The 14426-nt window shown below is 39.0% G+C and overlaps 1 protein-coding gene across 5 annotated transcripts in view; it reads left to right on the top strand.

Moving 5' to 3' along the window:
* SORCS2 (sortilin related VPS10 domain containing receptor 2) overlaps positions 1–14426 on the top strand; it is a 653060-nt gene that overhangs the window by 235923 nt on the left and 402711 nt on the right. For 4 of the 5 annotated variants that reach the window (XR_012042835.1, XR_012042837.1, XM_072863384.1 and 1 more), the window contains one exon: positions 8965–9032. The exons of the other annotated variant lie outside the window; for it this stretch is intronic. Coding sequence is in view for 2 of the 4 variants with exons in the window: in XM_072863384.1 (XP_072719485.1) it covers positions 8965–9032 (68 nt within the window). In the remaining 2 variants the exon portion in view is untranslated. The remainder of the gene's footprint in view (positions 1–8964; positions 9033–14426) is intronic. 5 annotated transcript variants of the gene reach the window in all.

Below are 14426 nucleotides of genomic sequence, written 5' to 3'. Positions count from 1 at the left end.
GCTCCCAAGCCCTTTCTAACAGTCTCCCAACCCAGTTGGATGTTCCCTCAGCTCCTTTACGCCCTTTCCATTGGCATGGATACGAAGGTCTGCTGCTTCAGGGATAATGCTGAAGATAAATGTGCTTTCAGCCTTCTTCCTCTCAAAGGGGGTCATTCCCAGTATTTTACAGTAGCTGAATTCTGTTAATGTCATTTGAGGTGTTCCAAATTTATTCTGAATGTGGCCACAGGGAGCAGACGGGCTTGGCGTTTGAGTGGGAATGGTTCCCTTTCACGCCATACTGGGGGCAGTGCGTTGGTACTTCTGCTGAAATTAATTATTTTAGCGAGAAGAGTAGGGATGAAACAGTTAAAATGAAAGGCAGATGTAGAGAGACCAACTTCCACCCAGCAAAAGGACAACGATGGGGTGGCATTGGGCCTAGTCTGGGGCTGTGCAAAGCTGCAGGGCAAACAGTCCTTGCTCGGAGAGGCAGCCGGGCCCACCCCACGGGGAGGGTGGTCGTGGTGGGGGACTAGGGGACTTTTTTTAGACAGCACTTGAAGTAACAGGCCCAGATCTGTTTTGTGTTATTCCTGTTTTACTAGGCAACCCCCTGACTTTTGTTTTTTTCCTCTCACTCTGTTTTTATGTCATTGCCTAGGCCTGATCTTGTCTTTGGAATAAAGGGTGTTAAAGTACCCCTGAGCATGTTAATGCCATTCAATGCAACACGCACGCTCCGTATGACAAAAGGTGCGAAACAAGTTTTGCATCTGCCTCTGCTCTGTCTCTGGTCTTCTGACTAAAATATTAATCAGCATCACTCTGTCACTGTAATATAACTGCCTTGATCTTTAGCATGTTTGTTCTGGCCGTGCGCCTTTCAGGTAGGAGTGTGCTGTTGTCCCCTTCTGTAGATCATGTGGCCACGTTTATCTTTCTCATTTATAAAGAACAAATTCAGGTACCTACAATGTTCAGGAAATATAAAGTCCAGTCCTTATTCATGATAAGAAGGATATTAAACATTGCGACTCTTTGGCTGATCTTGATGCAGCATCAAAGTCCTTGCTCCCACATACACTCTTATAAAGCCTCTTTATGATAGGTAATTAGGTCTTATTTGAACACTGTAAGTCATTCTCAGAGATAATTAAGTGTAGTTGTGAGGTCAGTGTAGGTTGATGCAACCTCTGATAAATATGATGTTATCTGGTACAATGATATTTAATCCTGTGGTTCTGGTGAAGACAGAGCAGCTGTGAGGGAAAGTCACCAGTATGAACATATCTGCCAACAGCCCTGTGTCAAATGAAGAGTTTTCCCAGCTTGTGGTATCCTCTACAGAAGTTTCCATATGTCCTGCATAATAATGTCTTTTTTCAAATAAAGAGCGTAATTATTTTTATATGGTAATGTTAAAAAAAAAAAAAAAAAGAAAAAAGCTCTGGCTTTGAAAAAGGATTTAGTGATGCAGATAGGAAGCTCAGTTTCAATTTTTGTATTTTACTATTGGGCAGTAACACTGCATGACAGACCAGGAATATTTCATAAACAGTACTTAAAATCTGATCTTTCTTTTGTGGTAGTGAATAGCTATATAACATTGATGACCAAGGTGAATTGCCTATCCATAATACTGGATTCCTGAAATATCCGGAAGAGAGTAAAGAAGTTTTATGTATGTCTTCTTTGGATGTCAGCTCTGCTTCCTCTTTAATTTTCATGGGAATGGAAAAGAATATTCAGACAATAGGTTTGCTTCTGCAGGAAGGATTGTTAATTCAATTTAGAATACATTATTAGAGGAGATAAGTAAAGCTAGTCTATATTTCAAAAAAATTTACAATTAGGAGTCAAGCCAGACTAGGAAAAAAATATTCTTGCTTCATGCTTTAGAAATTTATTCTCTTGGCATGTTTGCAGATGTGGTTTTAAGAGTTTATCAAATGCTATGTTAAATATTTAAACCTAAAAAATACTCTGGTTGTGTAGAAAAAGGCAATGGCACAGAACTGGAGATTTTTGTGTCAGAGGTGACATTGTTTTGGGCTCTTTTACAAGGAACAGAAGGTTTAATTGAACAAGTAGTTAAAATGTTAGACGCTGTTTCCCAAGCTGCAGATTTAGTCTAGAATTTTGGGCCCTGTAGTTCTGTGGCCTTCCAACTGAGTTCCCATTTGCTTGAGCGAGCTCTGCATCTGCAGCGTGCCCAGAAATCCGAGCTGCATCTAATGATTATAGAAATGAGTAGCAGCAGCCCAGATTGGTTGACCAATTGTACATATGCTTTGATTTTTGAAGACTAAACATTAGAAGTTGCAAACACAATGTTCTCTATTGTGCTGATGGGTCAGGCAGTACCACCTAGAAGCCTGTGCTTATCCAAGCAGCCAACTGCTAAAAACTGAAGTAACAGCCCAACTGCCTGAGTTGCAAATTGCTGAAGGCTGGAAAATATATTTGGGAAGCATCTTTATTTATATGCTTCCCCCATTCTTAGACTTTTGTATTTTTTGTTTGCCACTGTTGGAGACAGGTTACTGATCTAGATGGACCTGTGGTATGAACCAGTATGGCTACTTCAGCCATATGGCTATCTCTCTCTCTCTGTCAAATATGATTGAAATCAGTCAATGGATTTAGAACTATAAGGTAGGGATGAGCAGCCAAAAGCATATATATACATTGTACGTGCAGTGCCACCACATAAACATAATTTTCTTAGGAGCTTGCACTGAAAATCTGACATCAGTTGTTGATGATGCAAAGACTTCTCTTTTTCTGAACTTGGACTGTAGGCTTCTGAAGGCAGTAGGTTGTCTTTTTGTTCTGTGTTTGTACAGTGCTAACAGAATATAATCCTGTTCTGTGCTAGATAGTGGATTAAATGCATTAGATATCTTAAAGTTACTCTTCTGTATAAATGTTTGCAAGGTCAATGTGTAAAGTACTATATTTAACATGGTTTTGAATCCAGAAGCAATCACAGCCACCGCTTTCAAGACTATGCACTTATTCAGCTCTTGTGGATAGAAATACCTCTTAGAGAATAAGAATTGAGCCATTATTGTGTCTTGCCTTGAATTATGAATAAATTCACTGTACAGAATTATTACTAATGCTTAAGACAAGTGCACTGGTCCAGTCAGTGACTTCATACACAGTAAGTTCTCTCTTCTTCCAATACAATTTAGTTGGAAGAACTATAAATCTAATTCTTTAAGTCTTTCATGTTAAGTCATGGGTTGCTTTTATGAACTTTATTACCAGAGACAAGTAGAAGCTTATACAGTGAATTCTTAATAGCTTTAGTAATGGTCTAAATGTCTCCTTTTTCACCTTTCACCATAACACTGCAACAGAGTAAACCTAAACGCTCTTTTTCCATTTACAGTTCTCCCAGTGTAATCCAATTATTGTGAAGTTGTTAATAGTACTATGGCAGTTGGTCCATATAATATACCTGTGATAATATACCTTCCTATGAATAATCTCTTGGTTTTTACTTTTCTCGTCAGGGTCTTTGTTTTAAAAACTAATGTCGACCTTAGCACAATGATTGAAGAGCCTGCTGCTGCAAAAGTGGAAATGGCTTGAGGGATTGGAGCACTAGGTGGTTGCCGATAATTTGTTAGGAAGATTTTGATTATTAGTTGTCAAGAAAGTTTTGGAAGTACAGGGGATGGTGGTGACAAACTAATAGGCTGTGCCTAGAACATCTTGATCTGCCTGAAAGAGTTACAGTTTACAGTGAAATAGTTTAATAGCTGAAAAGGTGAGTTAGGCTGTGTTCTTGAACAAAACAGCAGCTTATTTTCCACTCATACAGAGTATTAAGTGCCTGTTCAAGTGACTCTCATAAACACTTCGCTTGATTTCAGTGGGTTCATTCACATGAATTAAATTAAGCAGATACTAAAAAGTTTGCAGGAACTTGAGTCTGTCTGAGCAGTATATTTTTGTGGTAGCTCTGGCTGCCCAGAAGTATTTACAATGTGCTCTCACCTTCTAATAAACTTGGGAAAACACAAAAATGTGCAATCATACTTGCAATTATACATTTGAAAGTATGACTCTTTTGCTATTAAACTTCTGAATAGATGCAAAAAAAAAAAAATTACTTCAAATCACAAATGGCAGGGGTCAAATAAAGCTTAATCCATAAGAATCTCCATGTAGATAGAAAAAGAGAGATCTGTGTTAAGAATGGTCCATGAAAGAAAACATCATGGAGGGAGCATGGAAAGAAAAAGATTTTTTTCCATAACTCAATGTTTATCAAAAAGAGAAGGATCTTAGCAAATCATCACAGAAAAGGAAAAAAACCCAAAGATAAAATATAAACACTAGGGAAGTGATTGATGTAGAATTCTTTCCTTTTTTCTTTCTCACCCCTCCTAGGTGACATGGTGATGAAAAGAGAGGATTAAAATGGGCTTCTTTAAAGCCAAAAATTTATTAGGAAATGATTAAAAGCACATTGTATCTCTTAAAGTGAAGGTTTGCTGGTTTTGGTCCAGCCTTGCTGCAAAGCATTTTCAGAAGAGAGCAAGAGAAAAGGAGAGGGGAAAAACGTAGATCACTCTAACTTTAATTATTCATGGTAATAATATCCGTGGAATTTTCCATTTGTTTTCCTTGTCCTATTTTCATTCACTGAAAACTGAAGACAGGTCTATATCCAGAAAGGATTTTGGGGTCAGAAACTGCTACAACTCTTTTGTTTGGAGAACAATTTTGAGCTGTAACTACCATAACAGTGAGAATCCACCCAGGCAGGAACTATGTTATGGAAGCAGGGGAATGGCATGGGAGAATCAAAATTCTCTCTGTGCACCCCTCCCACCCTCCCAAAGAAGGTGGTGGGGAGGATGAAAAAGTAGAGGTAGAGAAATTTCTGAACGTCAAGGTCTCCCAGCCTGGGCAAATTGACCAGAATTACAGTTATTACTTCCACTGAAAACTTACTTCCAGTGCACATTGCATATGATTTTTAGAATCCTACAGGATTTATCTTCCATACTTTGGCCCATATGGAGAAACACTGGCCAACTCTGGCTTTATGGAGAGGTCAAGGGCTTTAGTAAAGAAGCAAGTAATGGAGCACTACTTTTGTGACAAAAGCTGAAAGTTTTCGTTTTCCTTTTTTATTCTAAATCTGTATTGTGTGACATGGTTGGTGTATGCCTGTCATGTAGTATCAAAATAAAACAATTTATTTGAAAGAAAAGGGTGAAAATATTGTCCCCTGAATTCTGTGCAGGGAACCTGGCATGGAACTGGAGATATGACGCTCTGTTTATTCTGCAGTGGTCTGCCGTCTTGCTGCAAAGGGGCAGAACGCACTGGGATTGGAGCAAGGAGTAAAAAGGTAATCACAAAACTGTAAGGTGCAGTAAGGACTGCTCCTGAGAGAAGTCTGTGATGCTCAAACACTGAGCAAGGGATCTGTACCAGACATCCATGTCTTTATTTTGGACCAAAGTTTGTGTGTATTTTTACTTGTAATTACTTAAAATCCCAAACAACCAAAATTTCAATCTTCAAGTTTCATTAACGTTTTCCTTCTTTAGGGGTTGCAGGTAGAAAGGCCTTGGTGGTGTTATTGGTTACAAACATGTTCTGAGGAATCTGGGAAGAAGGAATGCTTAGGGACTTTCGTTTCAGGGCAATTAAAGCAGAAGGGATACATCTCTTAGGTATATTTGACAAGAAGCACCATCAGGTGTTCGTAGATCCCTAGCTCACAACAGTGAATTATTGTTGTCACCTCCATTGACATACTGTGGGGACTAACTCAAAGAACTGTGGGTGAATTTAAGATTAAATGGTTTAAAATGGTTTCACAAGTCTCCTCATAAAACAGGAGACTGGATGGACTAGGAGATCTCTAGGTAAACCCTATAAATCCATCTTTAACTAAAGAATCTGGTGAGTCTAATTCTCCTCCATTGCCTATATTTATTTTAGCTATAAAATAATAACACTAAAAAGCTAAATTTATTTTAGCTGTCCATGACTGATGGTAGTATGAGCTGGTTAAGAATCGTACCCTTGATTGTTGCTCAGTTGCTGTTGTGCTTCAAGCCTCTCTCCATCTACAGGCCACCCAAGTGCTTTCAGTAGGACAGCCATCTGTATGAACCATTGGCTTCCATCCAACCTGTAAAATGCTTGTAATTATGGAGTCCCATTGAAATGAAATCAGTGAAACGGGGCTCTGCTCTTACAAATGACACACAGAATCCAGAGATCCTGAAGACCTTTACGTTTTTATTGTGAAATGATTCCTCCTGTTCTTTGGATCTGTTTATTAATTGAGAAAAAACACCGTTCTGGTTAGCAGGATCACTATTTAGCCTGAAAAGATGCCTGCAATCCAGAGGACAATGCTGTAAAATCTGTTAAATAGCTGACCTACATTTTTTGGATATTGGGATGAAATCCACTGGCACAGTTGCAATAGTGGTCAGCCCCCCGGCGGCCTCGTACTTCTTAGGTTGCAACAGGAATCTGCTAACAGTGTTTAAGAATTCTAAGATGGCTCATTATGGCTTTGTTTTTCCTACTGAGTCGTTCTCCATACTTCTGAAATGCAAAATAAGGTATTTTAATTTTTGAACGAATTTACCAGTCAGATTGGAAAATACTAACATCTGTTTCTCAGAGCTATGACTTAGATTAAGGCACCAATCCTGCAGTGTAAATAAGACATCTTGCTGCATATGGCTGCTCCCCCATGCAGTTTGCAATTACCTGAAAGCTATTCATTTGAAGTGTGTAGAACAACAGTAGCTTTCTGATTTGGTGTGTGCATCCCCTAGATGAATTACAGCTACCAAGCAGTACAGTGAGCCCACTCCTTGTTCTTGCCAGTCTGTAATACTTAGGACAGGTGCTGAGTTACAGAAAGGGCTTATCTGGAAGGTGCTTTGTTGATGCTTCCATAAAGGTTAAGTTCAAAGCAAGAGGATTGTGGGTAACTCAATAGGATCTTCTGTGTGCAATAATAACCAGATTAATTCCGGAATGAAGCATCGGGCTTGCCCTGTGGCAGAGTGGCTCCAACGTACATCGCTGAAAGTTATCTGAATTTAAAAAGTTATGGTTGTACGGTGTACAGGGATGAAAATTTGGCTTACTAAGTTCAGGATTCAGTCTTTGGTTCTGCATGAATGTAAGGAAACAAAGTGTAATCTCTTACATCTTTTGATATTTTCTTTTTAATTTTCATGCGCCAAATATGCATTCTTGTATCTCTTAGAAAAAACTCCTAGGTCAATTTTTGTGGCCTAAGAGGAATCTCAATTGTTCAGAAAAGCACAGTCTGAAACTTTTTCCTGAATAATTGGAGCCAATAGATGCTCCCAGTAGTGAAGTTTCTTTCTTTTTCACCTTAATTGCAAGCACCAGCAGAAAGCTGTAGTTAAGACACTGACAATAGAATAAATAGCTGACCTGATGGAGCGTGCTTGGGCTGCAGCCAGGAATCTCATCAGTAGATACTCTCTCCTTTGGGAAATGGTTCTTTCTCTTGGCTTTGTAAGTCTTGTAGTAACCTATTTAAAAGTAAAAGATTTTATTTCTTTTTCTTGCTTGCTTTATTTTAAACCAAGCCTTTATTTTTATAAATCATCAAATTTCAAAAAAGTCGTCTGGTAGACTGTGACTCTTTTGAGAATAGGAGAGATTAATACTATTTGTGAATTATGGATTGGTTCTGCTTTTACTTATATCAATATACATCCAGCAATACGTATTGTGAATTTATTAGGCTTAGATAACCCTGAGTGAGACTGCTATTATAGCTCAGTTCTGCAAAATGTTGTGTTATTTCCAAAACGCCATGTACATAACACCCATGGTCTGGAATTCTGTTCTCTCACAAGCTCCAGCATACAGAGACTGCGGCATGAACGTATCATCAGCATATTAATTATGTGAATAATCAAAGTGAATGACTACACTTGCTGTTTGCTGCAGATTTCATCTGGTGGTCAGGAGCAGAGGCAATGCCAGCTAAATAACAGCATACTCCAAACTGGTGGAGGCTGACGTTGGCCCCACATTAAAGAAAGCCAACAGCTGTGCAAGGAACCAGAGGTTCTTCCCATTCTCCCTCTGTGGGGTTGCTATGGGAACGTGGGTGTAAGAACCACCGATACGGACTGGCAGCAAGTGAAGGAAATCTGTTTTAAATGATCTAGGTATAAAACATAGCATTCAGCTTGATACGCCAGTCATGGACTAGTGCTTTACGTTGTTTGACCAGTGAATTTGTCAGATGTTGAGCGAATGGAAAGTGTTTCTTGCTGACTCTTCTCATAGGTTGAAGATGTTTTGTGGATGAAATTTGTGTATTTTGTTGGCCGTTGGTGACATAGATGAGTAATTTACAGACCACAGAGCTGGTTCTCAAAGGAAAAAAAAGTGATACTTCTAGGAACGAAAAATGACAGACAGGGAAGTTGAATTTCTGGTCTTGTAGGGAAGACCAGAGCTCATTTTCTGCCTGAATTTGTTATCTGGATAATCAGAGCTAATCACCATTGTTTAACACTTTGGGTTAAAAAAAAAATTGTGTCTGTAGATGTCCAAGAGAGTTGCCTCCTAAATTTAAACTTGCAAGCAGATTGGCTCTTCCTGCTGAGAAAATCATACAAATTGCTTGGGGGCTGTTATGTGGGGGGGGATTTATGTGACTATTCCAACTCCACCGCTCATGTGAAACGAGCAATCTTTCACAAAGTCAGCAGGTTTGCAGAAAACTTTGAGTGCTGAAATCACTCTTCTCAGAGAAAGGAAAAAACCCAGTCTAAAAGCAAAACTGGTAAGAGGTAAAAATAAAGTGAAATACAGTTCAGATTTTCAGGAGCCTCACTTTTGCATTCACCAGAATAATGCTGCCCATGATCTACTTCTGTTTCTTATATCAGTTTACATATATAAATATATTCATTCTCGTTCTCTTTTTAGGTGATCCTGATCCTTACCAAGTATTATCATACTGACATGGGGAAAGTGCTGGAGAGCTCTTTGTGGAGGTAAGTTCTCTGCTTTTCCTGGAACCTTTCCCCCCACCCCATTCTCAGAATAGATGCGTCTCTTTTCCCTTTCCAAACTGCTGCTGAGTTAAGTTGGTAGCTGATTGACGCTAATATAGCAAGATTATCCAGATTGTCATGGGCTCATCCTTAAATGAAGTTTCTGCAGTTCAATAAGAAAGAGTTTGAAATTAGTTTTAACAGTAGAGACAAACAATGATAGAGAGCATAAAGTACCCTCCTGATGCCACTTTGCAAGATGCTATTCTTTTCCTTTTCTTAGAAATTTTGCATCAGTTACTTAAAAACTTTGAAATACTTACTGTGTTGGGATGTGTCTGTTGGGAGTTCTTACTGCTCTTGAGCACTGTAGTGAGGTTAGTAAATAATCCTGATGTGGAAGCAGTCACGATTGGATGAAATATAATACCAGTGCAGGTTATATTGTGTCTTATGACAACTGGGAATATGTAGTAATCCAAATAAATTTCTAAATTGATTCTCATTTCCTTAACATTTGTGAATTAAGATATCAATATGCTTGTTGCCTCTGTGTGCACAAGTTGCATGCTCAGGTGTATATTGGCACAAAACCGGGGCTAGGGTAAGCCTATGTTATACTAGTCATACTGGTTATCTTCTCATGTGTTAATTTTGTTTTGCTAAGTGGGCTTTTTGTACTCTAATTTTCTGTGTAACTGTAAACCTTCCACCACAAATTTTTGCTAGACCCATTATGTACACTTCAAAAGTGAAAGTATTTCACTGTTATCCATAAGTATAATATTGCTCCAATGTTTGCTATGTAGTTTTGCTGGGTTATCTGTAGCAGTAGAAATATTCTTGAAATATTCTGCCAGGATATCTAAATAGTTGTTATAAATGACAGGAGACTTATTTGAGGAGTCTTATGTGAAATTCTTATGTAGCCCATAAGCTTCAGGTCTAGAACCAAATGGGTTATCTAATACCTTGTGGCTTAGGTACTTGTAAACTTCATACTGTCCCAAGAGCTCGTATGGGGACTCACCCTTCATCTGTGTGTGTAAGGAGCTTTACAGAGACAATCCAAGAAATGGAGTGGGCAAGGGAATAGGGAGTGGGAAAAATCTTTGACCAGGACATGCTGCACACCAGCCTTGTTACTCGTTTTGAATGAGGCTGCATTGTTTTAACCTTGTGGGGTTTCTCATAGTGACAGCGTATCTTTGCAAAACCTTGTTGTCATACTGGTAGCTGAGTAGTACAGTCTGGCCAGGGGCAGTGGTCCATGCAGTACAAGGGTATTTTCACGGAAAAAAGAAACTTCTAGTCATAAAAAGGGAGTGTTCAGGAAAGAGAGTAAGATCAAATGGAGACTGCTTAGTATTGGCTCAGGACTGGCCTTTTTAGGGCTACGATGGTTCATTTGTAATTATCCTTTAAACTTACAAGATGCAAAATTAATTGCACATTTGTTTCTGTTTTAATTTTTGTCCAACATCTTGTGCAAAGAAGAAAACCAAATGGCAATTTGGATAATCCCATAATTGTGTAAGCACACGTTGCTTTCCTGTTATATGCCCCTGGCCTATACAACATGTGCAATGTTTCAAGTTTTGCTATCCACGCTTCAGTGTAATCTATCATAGAAGTCTTTTAAACTCATTCAGTTGGACTCTTCAAAATAAACTCTCTGCTCTTTCAAAATGAACATAAACCAGGCTTCAGATAATGTTGCTTTCTTTTGAGAACATAAACACTTGAAACAAGGTCATTCGTACCTTGCTGACAGCTGGTGGAAAGAAGAACTGGTGTGAACTGCGTTCAAATAAAATTGATGCTAGTGTGCATCATAGGGAAATCAGGCCCTTTTACTTCCAAGTAATAGATGTACCAGATGCTTTGGTTGTTTATAAAACTAGGATGGAAAAGCTGAAAGGAAGCAAGTGCTTAAGATTAGCACTTGGGCCAGGGGCAGTAGCTGATCCATCCCTAGACATGTTCTGCTCTGGGCTCACCTCTGCCTCTGCCCACTGTGGTGTAAAAACAGCACATGCGGTTGTCAGAGCAGGGGAGTTACAGAGTGCCTGGATCTGGAAAAGCACAAATGACACCAACTGGTGCAAAAATATCAAATAGTGCCTCTTTCTGTTGAGATGTAGCTCATTATTTGTACTAAATAAACTAAAAATAAATACTGTCCATGAAGACAGTGAACTTTTGTGTTTTTCTCTGTGTAAAATGGTTGGGTGTAAATTGGAGAGGCTCCATGTTTGCTGATGGAGGTGGGGTGTTGTACTCACATTGCCAGCCTGTCCAGAATGCAGAATTTTAAAATACATTATAACTATATTAAAAATATTATAAAATATATAAATATTTTTAATATTTTTAAACTTTTTTGTTTGATGCTCTTTTGCATTCCTTTCATTTGCATCAGAACAAATATACAGTAGAACGGGTGTGAAAAACGTTACAGGATTTTTTGTCAGTGGACAAAAGCCATTGATCTTTGTGAGGTTTCTGTGCTCTAGTGGGAATGGATCCTGTCTGGTTATTTCCTGAATCAGTCCAATGGTTTTCTTCTTCCTATTTTGCCTGGCTAGATCATACCAGACACTTCATATTCTAAAGTCTAGTCTCTAAGTGAGAATAAACTTGTTTTATAACCTGATCAATCCCCACCAGGTTAATTTTTTACCCCATAACTTTTTCTCCCATCACTCAAAATACTTGCTTTTTTTTCCTTGCTTAGTGGAACAGGGAATGAGAAGGGAAGGGTGACTCAGTGGTCCAGTGATGCTTATTCATTCTTAGTGACCTTGGAATTGCAGTCAGACTTCTCAGAGTAATGCAAATGGTGAGGAAAAACACCAGTCGGAGATACGTGCCTGGCAGGGGCTTTATGTGAAGAAGGTAGATTTTTTTTTTTTAGGAAGTGGATCTAGGTGACAAATTTCTGTGCCTCTACAGAGCGTTGTTAATTTGTGTAGGTAATTTATGCCTGCCCACACAGGTCAGGTTACAGGATTGGGAGGCCTAAATTTTAATTACCTTGGAATCTTTTCATTGTTGAATAAAAAGGGAAAATGGTGCTGGATAATTAAAGTCTTAACAACTTTTTACTCGTAGTAGCCATGTCTGGTTACACTGAAGAGGTGGAGGCATAAATCTCGGTGGAAGCATGCAGTTAGAAAACACCAGGGCGTGCTTCTCTAGTCAGCTATTTCTGATACTTCGCTAACTTGCTTATTAATTGTTAAGGTTGGGGTAAATTGTATAGTTATTTGACTCAAAATAAGGTAGGGAAATAAACAGAGATGGAATTGGTTGCCTCTTGAATATAAATTAAAATAACTTATTGAGGAGGAGCAGAGGATTGTTTTCAGGTTTATTTTTAGAGTTTCTAAACTGCAGTACGTATTGGGAATACAGGTTGGTTGTTGTGTTAGGCCTCATTAGCATAATGAAAAAACTGATACTGTGACTAAAACTTACAATTCAGGTACTAAAATTATCTTCACAAATTGTGCCTATATTGACGATACTTTGCATACTAGTGCTGTTCCTGTCAGAGTCCATGCACATCTTTATCCAGCACGTTTACAGTATGAAAGACCTGAATCAAACAGACCATTTAGGATAATAGATACTGGAGTATGTGTTTTCATACGCTTTATGGACCAGTTTGTGCATAAATATATAGGTGCACATATTTTACAGCCTCGGTTGCCTGCTTGCATACGTTGCATGCCTGCAGCTTTAGATGTGTGTACTTGAATCTTACAATCAAATATTTTAACTTTGAATTGGTAGCTACTAAGAAATTAATACTAATACTTATCTGCACACCTGAGTTAATTAATCCTAACAATGTCTCTTGGAAATATATATTATTTTTATTATTATTCCATTTTATACGTAAGGCACCTGAGATGGTAACTGATTGCTGAAGGTTATGCAGTGACTCAGCACTCTGTGGCCATGGAATTGGCTTCCAACTATGTGCTTAGGCTGGCTCAGAGTCCTGTTTCTGGTATGCATGCAGCCTTCCCTTTCTTCACTTGATCTAAGCAATGAATAATAGATGCTGATGATGATTGCTAATAAAGTTTTGATTGCATATTATCAAGCTGTAATGATATGGTAGTGCTAATGCGACTTGCTGTGTAATTGCCATTGTTCCCAATGGCATCACCATGTTGTTATTGCTTCACCACAGCAAAACAAACAGCATTATTTGATGTTAACTGCACTGTTAACTCCTCTCAGCATTGCATGCTGAACCCCAAGTAGGCCCATTTTCAGAGATGTTGGGATATTTTGCGCCATGTTGTCAATAATGAACTTCTTAAATTAAGAAACAGACTTCTCCAACTGCTTAAATATGGTTGGATACCCTAGCTGAGCATCCTGGGACTCCTGACTCCAAATGCAGCCTGAGGAGGGAGTGAAGTGTGCGAGGAGGTTGTGAGTCCAGGTCAGTGGCTGGGCAGTTGGAGGTGAGAGCAATTGGGTGAGCCTCATGGACAGCATGAGACTTGGCAAACCTCAGGGATTCAGGAAAATCCTCTCTTCGGTGGCACAGCTGTTTCTGTCTGCACCCACAAAAAGCCACGTATTCAGGGCAAGACCCGGTTGTACAAGCCCACTGGCCATCAGCAGCGATCAATGCACAGTGACCACATGGTGCTTTGGGCATACACACAAAGGTGCATGCCTACACTAAGGTTAAAATCCAGACTATAAGGAGCAGGAGACTCATTTAAGGTAGATGCAGCGAACAACATACCACTCAGGAAAGTAAAATTTCCAGACCCTGTGTGTCTCACAGAGTGCGAGAAAACGAGTAAGGGCATTTGTTTCCAAACTCTTTGGACTTGTAGGTGAAACTAATTTAATCTGTTTCCTGAAATTAATTTAAAAAGCAAAACAAAAACCCCCAATATAGAGTCTGGTGCCCCAGTGAAATTCTTCCGTGGTGTGAAGTGCTGCTTAGTAAGTGAGCAACTGTATTCTGCAGCAATGTGCACTTCCAGATGGTCTTATATTGTGGTTCTGCTTTGAAAAGTGACTTTGTAGAAATGGCCCCAAGGGATGCAGTTATTGAGTCTGTGATTTCCATATCAAATTTGCTCTCTTTCCAAGTAAAAACAAAAAAATAAATGGCTTTCTAATTATCAGCCCAACTAACTCAGCTTGGGATCTAATATCTAGCTGTGCTTTCTTTGGCTAATGCATTATCCTGAGTAATGCAGGTTCTGCAATCAAAATAGACTGCCCTCAATTATACCTGTGCAGCTCTTTTGTCCTCCTATTATATCCGTATTTACACCTGTTCTACTGTGAAAAGGTTTTGGGCAGTACTGTGGAAAAGGCAGTCCTACAATTAGAATTTTATTTCTCTTATTG

The sequence above is a fragment of the Ciconia boyciana genome, chromosome 5, assembly GCF_034638445.1.
Source record: "Ciconia boyciana chromosome 5, ASM3463844v1, whole genome shotgun sequence".
NCBI classification, from domain to species: Eukaryota; Metazoa; Chordata; class Aves; order Ciconiiformes; family Ciconiidae; genus Ciconia; species Ciconia boyciana.
This window is presented reverse-complemented; position numbering and strand designations above follow the sequence as displayed.